The 18759-nt window shown below is 36.4% G+C and overlaps 1 protein-coding gene and 1 long non-coding RNA gene across 2 annotated transcripts; both read right to left on the reverse strand.

The window, feature by feature from the left end:
• Positions 1–8076: 8076 nt before the first annotated feature.
• Positions 8077–9791, reverse strand: LOC124434369 (fibronectin type III domain-containing protein-like). The gene is made up of 3 exons (XM_046984259.1): positions 9679–9791; positions 8932–9019; positions 8077–8373 (listed from the first exon to the last, which is right to left on the reverse strand). Exons 1-3 carry the CDS (start codon positions 9722–9724, stop codon positions 8181–8183), a joined length of 327 nt encoding a protein of 108 aa, XP_046840215.1. The 5' UTR covers positions 9725–9791; the 3' UTR covers positions 8077–8180.
• A 1728-nt stretch (positions 9792–11519) lies between these two features.
• LOC124434412 lies at positions 11520–13295 on the reverse strand. The gene is made up of 3 exons (XR_006944767.1): positions 13220–13295; positions 12446–12553; positions 11520–11905 (listed from the first exon to the last, which is right to left on the reverse strand). It is a non-coding gene; the product is annotated as an uncharacterized LOC124434412 (long non-coding RNA).
• Positions 13296–18759: the final 5464 nt, after the last annotated feature.

Consider the following 18759-nt stretch of genomic DNA (forward strand, 5'->3'; position numbering starts at 1 on the left):
TTTCAATTAAGAAAAACTTCACATAACGCAATACAAATGTCAATTAATTCCTTTCTTGTTCATCTGTTCCATACTTTGGGGGCTGTTTCCCCTGTAATTCAGCCAGTGAACTCGACATTTGAGGTGGAATGATAACTTCCAAAATTAAAGGAAAAAATATTTGTCGTCATCATTCATTGTTTAAATCAGGCTCTAGTCTCTCCTTGTCTTTTGTTTTTATCCCTTAGTAATGGTAGAGTTCGGATCTTGATCAGGTATAAAATAACTTTTGGATGAAAGAGTTCACGATGAATCTGGTGGAAGCAATTGAGGTCAGTGATCTGCTCTTACAACGTTTCCTTTAAAGACATGTAAAGGTAGTTTAAGGTCAAATGGTTTGAACCAGGAGTATCGTTACATGGTAAATAAAATCTAGCCAGGTTGGGTATAGTCCTAGAGAAGGACTAGTTGACTGAAGCCTTAGCAGTCATTCAGTTAAATGGTCAAAGAGAGATGACTACCGCTTGTCGTTCGATTCCGTAGACCCCTTGACGTCTGACCCTAAACTGCAAAAAATCTTTAAGGATATTCAAATTGATATCGAGATGACAACCATGTAGTATTTCAAGCACAATAAAAATCATGTGCTCGCTCTGTAAAAGTGAAAATGCAGTTATAGACTCATATTTTTTTTTGTGAAACTGGATATTCAAGTTTCTTTTCTTTGGAAAAACAGATCTTTGAATCCACTGAAATGACCAAAACACTGCTCCTGACTACCGTTTGACAATTTACCTTCCCGAAAAATCTTGCTGAATGCTCGTGTATTTTCTATTGCCAGAGTTTTGAGTTAATTTTCAGTTCTTTTCCTCGTTACAAGTTGTACATGTTACAACGAACTCACTGTAAGAAAAGTTTCAGCTATAAAGAAATAACTTTTGCGAAGAGTTGTCCTCGTGTGTTGTTTGTCGTGATGTTGTTTATGTTTATTTTTTCAGTTTGTATTCAAATTTATATTGTGTATGTTTGGCACTCAAATGAAACTACAAACCGCTGTGAATTTCGACTTTACACTGGAACTGACGTACAAACCATTGCAGTCTAGGACTTTATTTCAATTTATATCTATAAAATGTATTGTCGTTATCATTCCAGATATATATATGGAGTTCACTTCCTACTACATGTTGTGTGGGGTGCAGAGTGTGGAATGCAAATAAAACTAGAGTAGAAGATAGTTCAAGCTACAGCATTCCGTTGAAATTCCGTAGACCCCTTGACGTCTACCAAAGTGCATGAATTGTTCAAATTCATTATATATTTCAAGTCACAGTGGTATTATGCACATAGTATAACACAAAGGGAAAACACGCTTCATTACTTCACCATATTTTGCCGTCTTGACTTTTCATTCAAAAAAGTATTCACACATGTACATGATCATTGAAAAAATAAGATTTCACTTTCGTAGGCAGTGCTAAAATAGACTATGTTGAATTTGCGTTGCAAGTTGCGTTTCTTTCGATAAGTCCGCACTTCTCAGTCCTTGTATATATTGCAGTATAGCAGATAGGTCCTTGTAGGTAAAGTCCCAATGAAAAATTTAAATGATTAACTTACAAGAGAAAACTCATTTCACATTTAGCATTGACATGCAAAACCATTCAAATGCTCTAAAAATAACGTGTACTTCCCCTTTCGCGTGACAATAGGTCATGACAAATTACGTTTCTTCTCTTCACAATGAATGCAAATGCATCCAAATGAAAAAATATCATTGCTGTTTTTTTATTTTTATCGCACGTAAAAGTAAAATGCTTTTGAAACGACAATTCTAATCTGTATGAAGAACTTTTATATCAAACGTCTGTGATGTTTTGATATGTTTCATGTATTTATTTTCGTAGCCGGAGAACAAACATTTGTGTGAAGTGCATTTCCCCTGTCATTTTTCAAGACTTTATTTCTCGAGGACCACGTGGAACATACTAAACTATTTTTAGAGCTAGTTTTCAATTTCGATCCTAAACGTGCCATGAAAGGTTTTCCCTTAGAAAGTTTCGATTCGGACTTAACAACAACGTGTTTGTCTGCAATAATGTAATCCAAGTATACAAAATTCCGAAAACTGTGATTTTTCAAGCAGAGAAGCGACGACACGTAAATGACGGCGCTCTGCCTCAAAACTTGACGAAACTTGAGAAAATAAAAGGCATAAAGACAGACGACAATATGGCAGAAAAACAAGCTTTGGATAGGAAGGGGTATATATGAAATATATATGGTCGGTAGTCAATCGTATATCAACCAAAATGTCAATGCGTAGCATTGAAATAATGAAGAATCTAGAAAGTTACTTGGTTTTTTTCATCTTGTTTGGGTTTTTCTCTATAAAAAATCAAAATATGAAAATTCATACTCTACCAAGAATGTTTGTTAATTTATGCAAAATTGGCATTTGAGACAGGACTTGTGCATATGGTAGTTTTTTCTGAGTAAATATTTTACTTATTGAAATTTTTCCTCTTGTATCCACCCCTGAAGGCCAAACGTGAACCTTCCAAAGATTTTCTAGGCACTTCAGAAAGATTATTCCTTTTGTTTCTGCATAGTAAGGCTATATGTCTAGATTTTCTACACTGTCATTTCAAGAGGGTCTCAATTTTGAGGAACTTTAGTCCTCTGAAAGCCAAAGAACTCAGTAGGAACAGCTGGAATCTATGAATACAAATTCCCTCAAGTTACATTTCTAGCTTTGGTCTTGCATAACTAATGGAGGAATTGGCTCTTATGCCATGTTGATCCTTTATGGTGATTTTACTCAATAACAGTTAAGATTGCTGCTGGTAAATATACTGCATGCACTCTCATGCAACTTACAATGAAATAGCTGTTCAGAAACAGTTGTATTTTTCAATTTCATTACTTGAAAGTCAAATCCACCACACTTGTACACAAAATGTCCAAATAAACAATGACAATGCCTAATAGACTCTTGATATTGTTGACAATGATCAATGCAAAAAGTTTTATTTTCCTTTTTTAATTAATGTCTATTTTCTGAGACAGTGATTTCTATTAAGAAGCTTGTATGGAAGTCTTGTAGTTTAAGTATACAGGGTTTTGTGTACTCATTTCTCTTCATTGTGGTTCACCTTAAAATATGTTTTCTATTTATAGAATTGTTGGGAAAAGAAGGTCAATTGTTAATCAACATTCAATATTTCTTTGTGCTTATAGTTGTGGGTTTATTTGTAGTGGCACATTTTTAATTGAAAAAACATTCATTAAAGTTTATTGTGCGGTTTTATTGTCTGCCAGTGGCAATTCTGTTTAAATGTTATCATACTATTTTGACTTGAGCACTCTTTGTGGTTATTGAGAGGAGGCAGTTGAACAACAGGAAATGACCTGGTTTGTGCTTGCTGTTTGCCTGAAATATGGGCATTTCAGACCTCCAAATAGGGTTGATCCGGTAGGGTTGATACGCCCTGCTGAATTCTTTTCAAAGTTAATTTACTTTTATGAGAAATCAGTTGGGTACAACTGATTATATGAGTATACTTTCTCCCCCCCCCCTCAATTAATGTTCTAGTTTTGCCCCTGCATGTGTACTCACTTATCAGTACTGACATCATCAGACTATGTGATAAAATGCATAGCATCTAGAAATTTCCAATATAACTATCGTGTTTATAGTCATTATATGTATTTTTGGTTTTTCTATTTATGATGAGACATAACTTATTTGAAAATATTTGAGAGAGTCCGGTAAAGATAGACTACCCAGTACTACTTACAGCTATGACAAAGGCATCTACTAGTGTACTCCCAAATTAATCGCTGTGCAACTATCTCTGGAAACTTGTTATTGAACAATCTAAATCGGCTTGCAAATGAAACATGTTTAACCTAAAATTCTCAAAATGGGCGAACATGTTGCTTCTGGGCAGTCAAAGTCAATTTCTTATCCATGCAGTTCTTGTAATCTGTTTAATATTAATGGATGCTTATGGAATAAAGATTACAGTTTATTCTTAACAAGCATCTCAAAGTACTGCACCGTCTTGAAGTCTTTAGTCTTCTACAGATTAATGCTGATGACTTTTCTGCTACTTGGTAGAGAGCAATATGGCACTTGTTGTGAAGAACCTGTGCTTGTATTATGTTTTTAGTCCGTGACTGTGACTACTATCTTCTATAACGGTACTAGCAGCAATGACAGCTGCATTCGACTCATGAAGCGAAATAGCCAATTTCCCTATTGAAACAAAAGCTAGATCTAACAACCTCAAGCCTGCTGAATATTAGCTGAATTTTGTCATAAGTGTAAGATGCCCAACTACACCTTTGTTGGTCCTTCCTTCATATCGTCTTCGTGCATAATTCTTTGGCATCCTAGTCCGGCGCGAAATTTGAAGTAAAAATTATTGGGAGCCAACTCAGCCTTAATTCGATTAAACTGAGCAAGTGTTTAGTTGATAATTGTAACGAGTTTGCCTTCCCCTACATTCTTGGAAACAAAGATTTGGATTTACAGTATGAGCAAGAAAACGCACAGACAGAGGTTTTGGTTTTTTCTCTGGAATTTGGGCAGAAAATCCATTGAGATGATGAGCAATAAATGCGGCTCCGCCATATGGCTTGTCCTTGATAACTCTTCGGGGAAAGATTTCAACGATGGCGTTAAAAATACTGAGTATCAACGTTGTAGCATCTATTTGTGTACACATAGAGTAGAAAAAATCCTCCTACGGTCACACCATTCATAAAACTAATTAATTCCTTAACTGACATTTCTAGCTGTTTTCAGTACGCACTTGTATTTCTTGTTACATCACTAATATACTAATTAATGAAAACCATTCTTATATTTATTAACATGCAGTCGATGTAGTGCACAATGTACCTGTAGACAGAGTAGCTCAAATAGGTCATTTGTATTTTCCCAGCTTTGTCCACCCTTGAAGTTCTGCGTGATTTTCAGCCCTTAACTCTATAGTTTGATGAAGTTAACCTTTTTCATGAGAATGACCACGGATCGCAAACTCTTCCCCGTGAGAAATCAGAGCCAGGGAAATGTATATTAGTAGCATGGACCTCCTTTTCTGCTTTTCTTATCTGGAAACAGGCAAGGCATAATGTTGCATGCTTTTTCTTGAGGCAAGTGTTAAGCATCAAATACAACCAGCAAAAATTCTCATAGCATGGCAGCCTTCATTGTATTGATTTGCGCATGTAATTCCACCCCGCTCGTTTTCTCTTCCTGTTGTTATCCAATCTCAGCAACTCTCTGTACAAGACCCACTACACCAAGCTGTACGGCTGAGAGAGACGTTCTTAAAATTCCCTTTAAAAGTTGTCAATACGACATGGCCGGAAAGAACATCCCAAAATAAATGCCAAGCTGTGAAACAACAAATGCGCGGCAATATAAGCATTTTGTGCACGAGGAAAACTTTGTTGTGAACTTTTATCACGGGTGGAAAAGCGTTAAAACGTCGTAGTATTGCTTTTCCATGCGTAATGCAAAAACTTATTTCACGGTATTCTTTATCAGACATTACACAGTTCCAGCAGTTGCAGAATGTGCAAATCATTTAAAACCGAGGCTGGATATCATGAATATTTTAAACATGAACAAGTTCAAGTTCAAATTAGGCTGAAAGGTTAAATGATGGATGGTAATTACAACTCGGGCAGGTGAAATTGTTTCATTGATTTTTGTAAGAGACAATGACAAAATCAGATTCGGTATTGGACTGAAAGAGGCAAAATAGAAGACCAATAATGTGAAAGTTCCGATTGTAAAGCGCATTCATTATCACGAAAGGGCGACTCGTTGCGCGGTGCATGATCAAAGAACACACGAAATTGAATATGACTTGCTTGTTTTAGCAAAACCGATTGAAGCGGCTTTTGACACACTTGCTAGTGTATTCTTGTCGAAAAACAACATATCCGAAGAGCCCAGATTGAGAGCTTGAAAGATTTATTAAACCGTTGGTCAATGTAAATGAGGGCTTTTTCGCGTCTTCATAACCTTTCGTGCTGAATTACGCTTTTCATGTCGCACTCTGCCAAAATAATTGTTCCCATGCAATCAGCTAAAACATGTTTGGAATATCGTAATATATTCTCATACACCTTCCTAATTAATCGACATCGATCCGACCCTCCAAGTCATGCAAGCCGTCGGTATAAAACAAGCGAAGCTAGCTCATCACATCAGTATACAAGTTATCTCTGACAGTGAGTGCTTTTTGGAAAGAGCATAAAATCATGTTTTACGTCGAGAGTTTGGATTCGAAAACTCATAATTCTTCACATCCTCAAGGTAAGAACGAAAATTTCATAGCATTAACAATAATAAATATGCAATCCACAAGTTGGTAATTTCAAGATTTCTCATCTACATTTTAGGTTTTCCTTGACAAAATTTCGCTGATAAAACTGCACAATGTTGTCTTGAACTGAATTTTGTAATGTTGTTTTCCGAATACACGAAAAAAATGGTTCGTTTTCGCAAGGGTTTTACGTATGATCAAAATTTCAGTTTTACTTTCCTAGTGACAAGTAATTTCATTGCGTGCTTGGAATTTGTAGCCCGTATGTATTTTGCATAAGAATACTACAATCAAACGGCTGCCATAACCGTATACTGCTTTATAATTCGCAATTAGTAATTTTGCTTGAACTTTTTGGGTTGTTTGGGTTCCACAGTTTAGTTGGATATTATATAAAAAAACACGATTCCTGTTTTTTGTTTTGATTTCAACACTATTTCACTAAATTGTAGAATTACAGTGCCACTATTCATAAAATTTAACGAATATTTTGTGTGTTTTTTCAGCAACGACATCAGGATCGGATGAAAAGGATTTTTATTACGTATTTGACCCGGCAACGAACAAAAATTATCATATCGACAGAAAAATGTGGCGGCCAATATCGTCGACGAACAACGTCTCAAAAGAGTCGAAAGATGACGGAAAAGCGGCGCATCATTTTACAAATTGAACATCAGAGCATCAAAAACGTCACGAAAAACGCTTCTACAAAAACTCGGGGCGCGTCTCGCAAAAATTGGCGATGAATTAGTGCGTAAGGCCCGCCTAAAGCCAGAAAGTTCCTCAGGTGGAAGTGGCGGAGATTGGACAAACGACGCAGATGCGATAGCCCGCAAAGTACGGGAAAAGTTAGCCTTTATTGGCGACTATTTAAACACGGTTGTATCTTGAGAAAAATTCTCTGACATGCACGGGTAAATCACTGCACAAGAATGGTTGAGAGTTGCTTGGGTCGATTTTGATTGGGTTAAGCCACAACAACATCATTGTCGTAAGCGCCAGCGATATTGATGCATTGTCGTCGATTTGCAGCGTGCATCGTGCAAACTCCCTGTCACGAAAACGTCGATAATTGAAGCCTTTCACTATCAGTGAAATTGCAGTTATCTTGATAAATAATAATTGGAAGCAGCTTCAGTAAAATTAAGCAAAGAAACCGATGTTTGATCTTTAAGGTGTATAAATAATAAATAGCCTTGTCATTGTTGTTGCATGTGGTTAGTGCGTCAAACCCCAAAAACATATCAATTTGCTGAAAGTGCAAAGGCCCTGTCCAATTATATTAGTAAATATTTATGAAAAATAATTCGCCATCAACTGCTGTAAAAATATGAAATGTCATTCACATTAACGAAGCCACCTATAAAGTTAATGCGTAAAGAAAAAGCAAGGATACAAATTAGTCGTGGTTTTCTGAATTCTGTATGGAAAATTGAGTAAAAATATGAAATAATTTACGAAATAAAACTAATATTTACTAATTTACAGACTAATTTCATTTATATTAAGAACAGTTGTATATCGTTGCATAAATAACGTTAGAAATAGTTTTGACTAAAAGTTGATCCTCCATAACTTTACAAAACGGCCATCTCTTTAATGAAGAGTTCGTTGAATTCATGTTTTTTTATAACATGTAATGATTCACCTTTCTAAAATATTCCTTTTGCAGAGTCTTCAAGTACTATCTTCACTATTTTAAATCAGTTCAAAACCTGAGTCGCTGTCAGCTCAAATAATTACAAATAGCTTAAACTATTATATCTAAAAAAGTGTGAAACGGACTCAGCGAGCAATGCTATCTCTTGGTCGAAACCGACGTTAACCATAGGCACAGCCTCTCTTGTTGCTTTACACAGCTTCCGGCTCGAACATGCCTTTACCTTTGCCATGTTTTCGGTCATCGTTATAAACACCGATCAATGAAGCTGCATCCTCGGCGAAACGATCTTCTTCACCATACGCCTCCAAACTATCGCGGTCAGGATCTCTGTATGGCATCGAGGCGTTACTGTTTTGCCGGTTCACACCATTTCCGTTTGACCTGTTGAAAAAATATTAAATTTTGCAAATGTTTTCGTATGGCATTGAACGTTCTACTACTACAACGGCGGGGTGTCGCCCAAAAAAAACGAATAATTATGTATGCACTTAAATGAAATCTGCGTTAAATAGTTTAGTATGCAGTAGCTATTTGTTTCGCCTTGTTAATTTAGTCAAACGCTAGTTTGTTCATAATTTGTTGTAACTAAGGAGAATATGACCACTTTTTGTGGCTGTTATAATGCATTTGCGTTGGAAATTAGTGTATATCAGTATGTCATAACATGTTGGAAATAAGTGTATGTATGAAATCCAAGAGGCACAGAACTGTCGAGTTCATTGATCTGTTATAAATGCTAGTTACATTTTTTTTTGACACCCTGTACAATGTTTGCATGCGGCCATGTTGGGAGAGTACATCAAAATGCCGATGCTCAACAAAGTATGAAATGAACATAAATTCTTTTTCACTATATGAAATTTTCCCCAACATGGCGACCGATAAAAACAATCTACATTGTCTCTGAAGTTGGCATTCATAAAAATGCTAAACTCTAACCTGTGATCTTTCATGAGATACGCGCCATAATCCGCTTCATCTGCCATATCAAGTATACCACCTGCTCTCTTCTTCTCTCGTTTTCCAACTGTCGGAAAAACAGCATAACATCACAAACCATAATCACAGTATAGAAACAAACAGAAGTCCCTCTATGGAATTTTTTTGTGTAGTGCATATCTTATTAAGCATGTGATTAGCATAGTGGCAGCCAGTCAAATGCTTTTTCGGCTAATAGGAGCTGGGATGGCTAGCCGCAGCCAGTAATCTAATTAAATATACAGCACCAAGTTGTACAGTGGAGAGACTACTGTATGTTTCTATACTGTGCCATAACACCATTAAGTCTTAACATTTTAATAAGAACCAAATATTCTTTACTTTCGCTTACGCTTCAAGCGTATGCATTTCCAACTTGAAAATAGCGTCGTTAAAGAGTTTTAGTTTGGCGCACGGCAAACCGCAAAAAGTCACGTGACCATGGCTTTGCGATTCAGGTTTAACGGCAAAGAGGCCCATCTTGCGGTAGGTGATGTACCGCAAGCTTTTCAATACTTTTAATACAACCAAGTGACGTTTATGGCTGAATGTAATTATTTCATGTGAGTATACATCATGAGTATGTCTTTTTCATCGACAAGCATTTCACAAAATACAAAAATTTAGCTAATGACAATGCGAATTATAAAATACAAAATGCAAACCGCCAAACCATATCTCTCAGTTAAAACGTACTACACAACATACCGGGGTATCTTTCGCCGCGTTTCCTTGTTATTAGCAATGCCACCATCAGCAATATCAGAAGCAAGAAAACTATTATGATGACAACAATGAACCAGGCGCGTTTGACCAGCGAAGTTGTCTGCTTTAGCTACGAACGGTAAAAAGTTTTCAGTCTAAGGATTGTTCGTAGGCACGATTTGGCAGGAAAAAACATTTAGAAACAGTTGTATTTTTGCAAGAAACCTAAATAAAATAGAGCAAAACCTCTTTACACCTGCAGATAGAGAAAAATTTGATTGAATATTAAGTTTGATACATTTTGTCTAAATGCAGTCCAACATCAGCAAATGGGGAAAATCTTGTTCAAAACAAGTTGGACGCACTATCGACAGCACCATGTTTGTCGTAAATGTCTCCGCACGATCAATAATTTTCAGAAAGCACTTTTACCAAAGAATTCACGAAATGATGAATGATGTTGACATACTGTGTACACATGTGTTTTGGGCATCTAACATTTCCATTCAACATCGTGCAATTTGTTGAACTGTTGTAACTTAAGTTATGTAATTGTTGTAACCTATGATCTCGTCATTATTTTTTATTCAGAAATAAATTATTGCGCATGCCTAAATGTATAGCAAACAAACAAGTTGAAAACTAACCTTTTTTATTGTTTCCTGGGCGAACTTCTCCAATGACACCCTTTTCGCTTTTGCCCTCGTTGTTCAAAGCAATGGTGAGTAAACTCATACACATCACCCCTTCACGTTTCAAATCGTATATTTCACGTACGACTTACCATCCGTACCAAAATAGTCCCAGGATCTGTCAAATTAGCCCATTCCATTATCTTCGCCGTCTGAAACAAAACGTTTATACTTAGAGTTTCAGAAATTTATATCGTAACAGGATGAAAAAAATACGATGTTCTCACTTCGAATGCATAATCTAATATATGAAAGTCTTTTACCTTTGATGCGATAATACACGAGGATTTTCGGAAATCCTGTTCAGGTTGTCCTTCTTGGAAAATCACGTTTTTACCATTTTCACTGATATTACTTCCAAAATCAGGCTTTTGGGACCACAGGCACTGAACAAATAAGACGGAACGAATTTAAATCGAGATATTAAACGAGTAAAATAAATTCAAAACTGAATTGCTAGTGGTAGTCTTTTCAAATCGGAAATCGAACCATTTCTATCCGTAGCATGGTTTTCTTTAGTTTTGATAAATCCTATATATATTCATGCTTTGAATACCAAATCAATAGTCTACATCTCATTGTAGAAGTACTGCATTTTAGGTAATTTAAAATCAATTCAGTTGTATGTAGCTACAATTCGCTCTCACTGAAAGTTTGAGCACAAGCTTATGAAGTCAATTTCATACCTGAGTTTATGTAGTCTATAAAGCGTAGCCATCAAACAAATTTGGTTCTTCGATTTGATATCTGCATGCATTAAAATGGTAGGTTCAGTAAAAGCCTGATTGAAGAAAATTATTTAGGCTGAACGTAGGTTGCACAACTTCTGACTACGTCACTGTACTCTTAACTATCTGCGGTTTGCACTCAAAAGTGCTTCACTCGACGGTTCCATTTGACCAAATGGCATAACGTTTATTGCTGCAAAAATATCACGTGCAATTTACAATCTCTTTTCCGAGAATTTTTTGTTAATTTTCGAAAACCTAGCAAGAAACATATTACATAAGCCCGACGATAGCTCACTTTACCTTGTGGTGAAGAGTGTTTCGACCGAGTCGGCACGTTTCTGCCATAACCTTTACTCGTACTGGGCTGTACGGTCACGATATATTCAGTCTTTGGTCTCAGGCGATCCGAAGATGTATTTTTGGTATTGGCGTTAAGAATGATAGGTTTAAAATTGGGTTGCTTATCAATGGATATTCTGTACTTGGTGATAATTCCGTTTGGTTGGTTCGGTTCCGTCCACTCTACTTTAACAAACTTGGCGTACGGCGTGAGGGTAAGGGTAGCAACTGCCTCGGGTACGTCTTCCATTGTTCGAACTAAAATGGGTGCACTACGGCGACCAAATCCGCCGCTATTATAACCGCGAAGAGATATTCTGTATTCGGTGTCGGGTAGAAGACCGTCGACACGTTTGGATGTGAGGCTGGCGCTGATATTCAGTTCGCATGTACTATCCTCCGTGCAAAGATTCGCATTGATCGAACGACGCGATGTTGAAGAGGTGCCAAGTTGATTGTAAATATGAGCTGAAGAAAATAAATGCACTGTTGACGCCTTACAAAAATAGAGTGGCAGCCGCCCTCAGTGTAAGATCAGTGTAAAATGTTGAGGGAGCTAAGGTGAGGGGCGCTACCTGCAAGTGGCTTAAGCCAAAGGCAAACCGTATTGATTCAGAAGAGACATAGATGCACATTTGAGAAAAAATGCAAAATTCAAATTTCTCGAAAAAATTTTCAATATTTGCCGATCCACAGCTTTGAGCAATTGTGTTAGAATGTATGAGAACAAAGTTCGTTACAACGACTTTTCCGTTGCCTGTAAAATTTTTTCGTATGCCTGCAAAAAAAACATGGTCGCCCGACGTAGCTAAATTGAAGTGATTACGCATGTGCAAACTTCGCCCATTTTAGATCCTTGATGTTAAAACTGCATGGCTAAAGGAACATATGCGCTGCCACTTTAACTGTATAATATGTCAAATGTTTCACGTGTATTACACTAACCACTGGTGTACATGCGCGGTGTCTCCTAACAGCCCCTGACAATATCATATAAGCTCTACTAACGTTATAGCCATCAACGCTTCCTCTCTCAATGTAAGTTTTTCCACTGGACAATGAAGTATCTGGCACCAATTTTACTAACAGTAAGTTGCGAAGGTGCTTTGTCCGGAGCTAGAAATATCAAACAAAGTCGATAAATCGAAACGTCACATATCAGGACACTTTCTGGCTTATGAAATAAAACAAAATAAAAAGTCTCCTTTTGATGCTTGATGGGTTGACGATTAGTAATATCTATACAGGTGAGAATCAATATTAAACAAATTACTGTTGACAATACATTAAACTGAAGCGTGACGACAAGATCGACAAAAAAAGCCGAAAAAGAAGCGAGTTTAGCAAGGAAGCCAGATAACAAAGAAAGGAAGGTGACAAGGAAAACAAAAGGAAGCACAATAAACAAACAACCTGGACAAAAAGAAAAGGGCGATAAACAAAGAATGAACCAAGGAATGCAGAGATAAACAAAAAAGCAAAACCGGAGATACAAAATCATCAAAGATAACAAGGGAAAAGCAAACAAGACGACAGAACAAAAAGAAAAAGAGAGATAAAACAAAGGACTGCAAGACAGATGGGAAGCGACGTATAATCACTAAAAAGAAAAGAGATAAACAAGGAAGCTCAAACATGAAGACCAAATGCAGCCAATCTTTTAAGAATTTCGAAGTTGAACACACTTTCTGTATATTTTTCTGGCAGCTCAAGTGTTAACTCGACATCAACATAAGCAGGCCGTTAAAATCCGTTCTAGCAATTTATCGATACTCGACCTACCATTCTGGCCAGAATAGGCATTCCCTTCACAAAATGGCCCACCACCAACTATGTTTTCCCTTGGATTTTATACGACCACAGATGATAATAGCCAGCATTTGGGATCTTGAATTCGTACTGGTAGCGTTCAAATCTTTTTGGTGTTGGATTGACGTTTATCGAGAATAATACTCAAGAACATAATGGAAATCACCTCCATTGTGATATATGCGGTCCATTTTCTGAAAGAAAGGAGAAAAGTTGTGCTTCAAAGAAAATAAAGTTTTCCTTTAAAAATGTTTAAAGGTTGACGCTATTAGTCAGTTGCGTAAGTTCAGTAACATCATATGGTTCCCTTGCAAAAATAAATGTTAGTAAAACATATTAATTCACAAAACATTGTACTTATTCAATAAAACTTACTCCTGTATTCGAAAAGCTCGGTCACGCTTGCTCCTTCAAAATTATTACATTAACTATTCTTTTTAGGTTTGCCATTGATTTTTGGGGCTGAAATTTCTTTGTCGCACTCAGCGAGTGCAGTGAGCTTTTAGGCGTTAGCATATTTATGATGTACGAGTAAAGTTATGGCAACAAGACACTGTTAATTTTCACACATTATATGACACTAGATTTGTTCATTTTGTTGAACATAACGAATTCATTACGTGTCTTTGAACCAATCAGAATCTACTTGCAAAGAATAAAACGTAAGAACCAACCTCCCATTTTAATGTCAATTCATTGGCTTTTCCTGGAAAGGCGCTGATATTGGGACACTTCGTTGGTTCTAGGTAAAAATCACACAAAGCATTAGTAACTAGGATAGATACAACAAAGTCTTTCGTGTTTCAAAAGATGCAAAACAATTCATTTTAAATTCTAAAGTCGGTGACACGCTTTGCAGTCTGTAATACTTTCAGTTGAAGATTTGTCTCAGAAATAAGAACAATGCTACTAAGTCTCTTGAAACCAAATCTCGGTACGTCAACACCCAAAACCGTGTATTGGGACAAATACTGGACACCATGTTGTGTAGCTCAAACTTTAAATGGAAAAAATTATCTGAAATTGTTTTACCTTGCAGGTGTGACGCAGTTATCAAATTTTGTGGGCTCACTGGGTGCGCTCGTACCAATCATTGATAGCAAGAACGCGGAGCGAAATATTTTCGTAAAGGCGATAGATTTTTAACAGTCCACATAAACTCTTTTGCATCCACGTTTCTCGCTCACGTTGTACCAAGTGTCTACCCCCGTACGACGTCATCTTTGTATGATAAAGTGTTTAATGGTATTCTGGTTCGACGGTGTGGTACTCCACATTATCTTAGCAATGAACAAGCTGCAATTACCATCAATTTCAACCTTATTGGGAGCTTCGGGGGACCTGAGACGTAAAACAATCAGAACAACTGCAAAGGCGGATGTCTAATTTTCCTTATAAAATTATGCGTAAAATGACATACGGACAACAACTACTAAACAAAGAATTCACAATATAAACAAATCGATAAATTTTACTTCCAACGCAAACCAGAACATGACTATCAACATGTGAACTACTAAGAAACTAAATCAAGATCATCAAACGCCTGTATTTTCACCTTTAATTTTGACGATGATCGTCATTCGTTTTCAGCATACGAGGGTTGATCAATATAGGCAATACACTCATAAGTACCACTTTGCGCAACCTACAGTAAGTCAAATTTATCAGATAACGCGCAATCCGTTCCTACAACCATGTTCAACAAAGTTCATATAAGATAAATGGTATCACGATTTTCGGGTAGTTGATGAAAGTTTATGAATGTACAAAACTTATATCAGACTCTACCTCAGTTTTAAGGAAGATGAGGGGGTAAGGCCTGTTCTGACCAAACCACCGAATCGTCATAAACAAGATCTTTACCATCGACTTGCCATTTGTACTTGATCACCAGCTTCGTAGCACTGTCTTTATCGCCTGCATACACAAATTATTGTATGTACATTATATACTTGAGACATCTGGTGTATAAATGCACCTGCTTAAGTTTATGTCAAACTTGTATGTTAGTCGTTGATGAGGACTAACCACAAGCTTCAAACTTGGAATGTCACCTATGCGTGCACTCGGTTTTGAACAACACATATTTTGTCTAGTTGACCCCATTTTCACACTACAAATATTTCACTCAAGAGACCAAAGCAAGGAAATGTAGCAGAATATCATTTCAGAACAGAAATAACAAAAGGAAACTCGAGGAATTTAGAGGTTTACAACACAGCCTTTTAATGAAATTTCAGCTGCCAGCTTTCGTATCGTACAGAAGTTGAAATTTACAGCAACTTTGACAACTTTCTGTTTCTGTTTTGATTAAATCTATGCGGTGTACCTGAACCAGACCTCAGTTATTCATTACAATTCTTGCAAAAACAAGCCTACTAGACTAACACTTACCTTCAGCTTTGCACTTTAATTTAAATGTTTCGCCCCTAACCTCTCGATATTTTTGGGAGTGTCAGCAAAATTGATTTCACCAATGACCTGAACGCTTATCTTCTGGATCGCTTCCATATGTATTTTAGCAGTAAGTATAATTTCACAATCTTGCTTGCTTACCCTCTCTAAAGAGACAACAACATCCATTGATCCCTCGATAAAAGAGTGCACAAAAACAGCTACATAACTAAAATACACAAGAGACAAGTCAAGTTCAAATTCAAAACGCTCTGAAAAACTTCAAAACGTTTCTCCAGACCATAAAGCTGTATGTATAAGGTTTTGGTAACTCAATAATTGTTTAGCAATATAAAATGGAATATATAATTTATGTAAAGTTGTACACACAGTAGACGCAGGCAAAAAATCTTTTTGTGTAAACGATGAGTAAGTTCTAACAACAAAGTTTCACAACTATACTATAAAATTAAAGTAACTTTGTGCATCAACACAGTTATTTTCACTAACCCATTGCTGCATGGAGTTACAATGATTCCAAAAATCAGCTGTGCGTACATGTACACCCGCAGTGCCTATTTTTGATAAGTTTAGTAAAAATCCTTATCCTGTGGATGGTTTTGAGTTATTCATACGTAGAATATTACAGGCATTTTCTGTGAAGCTCGTTTATATTCACCATCCAGTTAGTAATGTTATACATGACCTTTGTTCGTTTTTAGAAAGTTATGTTTCAAGTCAATGGACGTAGAAACGTCACCCGGCCTAGACACTAAGGAGGACTGCTTACATTATTGTACAGCCATTGGCCATGACAGTTCCGAAGAGAAAAGGTAAATCAAACTTTTCATCGTTTAATTGCAATATTTGTACTCACGGATAACGAGATTTTCATGATTGGCAAAGTATATTTTGAAAACGTGAAATCAATTTTGACGCCATCTTTTTCCCACGTGTTCTTGGCAGATGGTGCAGCTTTTGCACGACATTCAATCACTCCTTTATTTCCGATGAATAATGTTTTCGTGCCGGTGTTTTCGTGAAAAACAGGTTTCTCCGCTAAAGGCAAAACAAAAAAATTTATACAAGATGCTACTTTCCAACCAATTGATACACGGCTCCTTGAAGCACCAAAAATGCAAACAGAAACGTAAAAACAATACAAATGAGGCCAACACCCTGCCGACTCTCGTTATAAAAGGCATTGCGGACACTTCATGTGGTCCCCAACAAACATCTTCCATGTTTCTCTAGCTACAATGGACACCTAGAATTTATCAGACACCAATATGGAAGGGACAAACTTTGAAGTAATATTGACCTACGAATTCAAATCAACACTTAAAAACAAAATAAAACAGCGATACCCCGTTTTAAAACGAGAGTTTACTGTATTCATTTGCGTGATTTTTCCAAGTTTACCTGAGAATGTCATCCTTCTAGGGTTTGCATGTCCTAAGACTTAGCTCTCTACATAAACGTGATACAAACCTCTGACATTCAAATGAGCAGTTTGATAAATGTTGTTTAAACTGTTTTCAACACACTCGTACATGCCAGAATCAGTTAGCTCCAGTCTTGGAAATGTTACTGTTCCCTCATTAATCCTGTGCTTTCCACTAAAGAGGAGACATTGTTTTGCTGTTAGCAGGCAGCTAACAGCATTGATTCAATCAAATAATAAAGGGAAAAATTATTCAACTGTTTCATACATAAACTATATATATTGTAAATGTAGATCGTCCAGGTTGGTATAGTCTTGAGAAGGACTGTTTTGTTATTTGTTGACTAACGTTTCATTAACCTTAGCGGTAGTCATCTTCAGAGTCAAATGAGGAGTAAACGTCAGGTTACCGGCACCTTACAATACAAACAAACGATCAACTAAAACATTACACTTCACACTAATTCGTGACAATACACAATTGACACGCATTACAAATAAAAAACATCACAACTAAATCCTTATCTCAACTAAAAACATCACACTTCATATTATTTCAAATGACCATACACAATTGACATCCACATTTTCTGTACACACAATACAATGACGTAAGAACCAGTTAACAAATACAGCTAACCCTGACGTTTACTCCTCATTTGACTCTGAAGATGACTACAGCTAAGGTTGTCGAAACCAGGGGCGGATCTAGGATTTTCAAACATCAGTCATAAAACATCGGAGGCGCTCCGCATATAGGGGGTCAAGGGCATTCTCTCCTGAGAAATTTTGAATTTCAAGAGCTTAAAATGCCATTTCAGCGTTTCCAGAGCATTACAAAATGTATTTTGTGGGCATCGTTTTTGCATAAATACAACACATTTTGGTTACGTTTTTTTCCAAAAAAAAAAAATGAAGTGAACAATACTTGAATGTTTTGCCAAATATTTGAAATATTATTGAAATATATAGCTCATTAGCATGTCTAGGAACGTAAATTTATTTGCAATAATGCTATATTAAAACAGATATAGCCTTTAAAAATTTCTACCAAGTTGTCAGGCATAGACTAGAGACCTCATTCAAACCTCTATGTAATGGGATTAAGTTAGAAATTTGGTACTACAAAGAGACAGTTCATAGATATAGAAAAGCTCAGACTTCAAACCATGCAGAGTTTATTGTAACCTTTACCCATCTCACATCAGTATTAGCAAATTCACCTTTTTGAGGAAAAACTCAAAATTTTTGCCAAGCTTGAAAGCCAAAATTATCCAGGTGAAAATTTTGCAGATAAGGACAGCTAGTACATAAATGTTTGTGGAAGCGTTTCGCCCATTATTATCTTCTTCCGAGGTGTACTATATAGCAATCACTAGTAGCATTGTAGTATCAATTACAAACAGAATGCCAACCAACATATGTCTTTAATTATATAATTACATGAATGTTAAAATTGGTTCATGTGTTATGCTACTGGTTATGGTATATTCATATGATCAAAAGCTCGTTTAAGTAGCAAATCTGAAATAATTTGGTTTAGAGTATAATGATCATCAGAAAAATTACCATTGATCATGAAAAATACTTTGCTGTTTTGCCAAATTTCAGGTTTATCTGCATACATAGGAAGACATTTTTACTTTATAGAAATGCTTTTCATACATCAATA

Source organism: Xenia sp. Carnegie-2017, unplaced genomic scaffold (assembly GCF_021976095.1).
Source record: "Xenia sp. Carnegie-2017 unplaced genomic scaffold, XeniaSp_v1 HiC_scaffold_14, whole genome shotgun sequence".
Classification (NCBI taxonomy): domain Eukaryota; kingdom Metazoa; phylum Cnidaria; class Anthozoa; order Malacalcyonacea; family Xeniidae; genus Xenia; species Xenia sp. Carnegie-2017.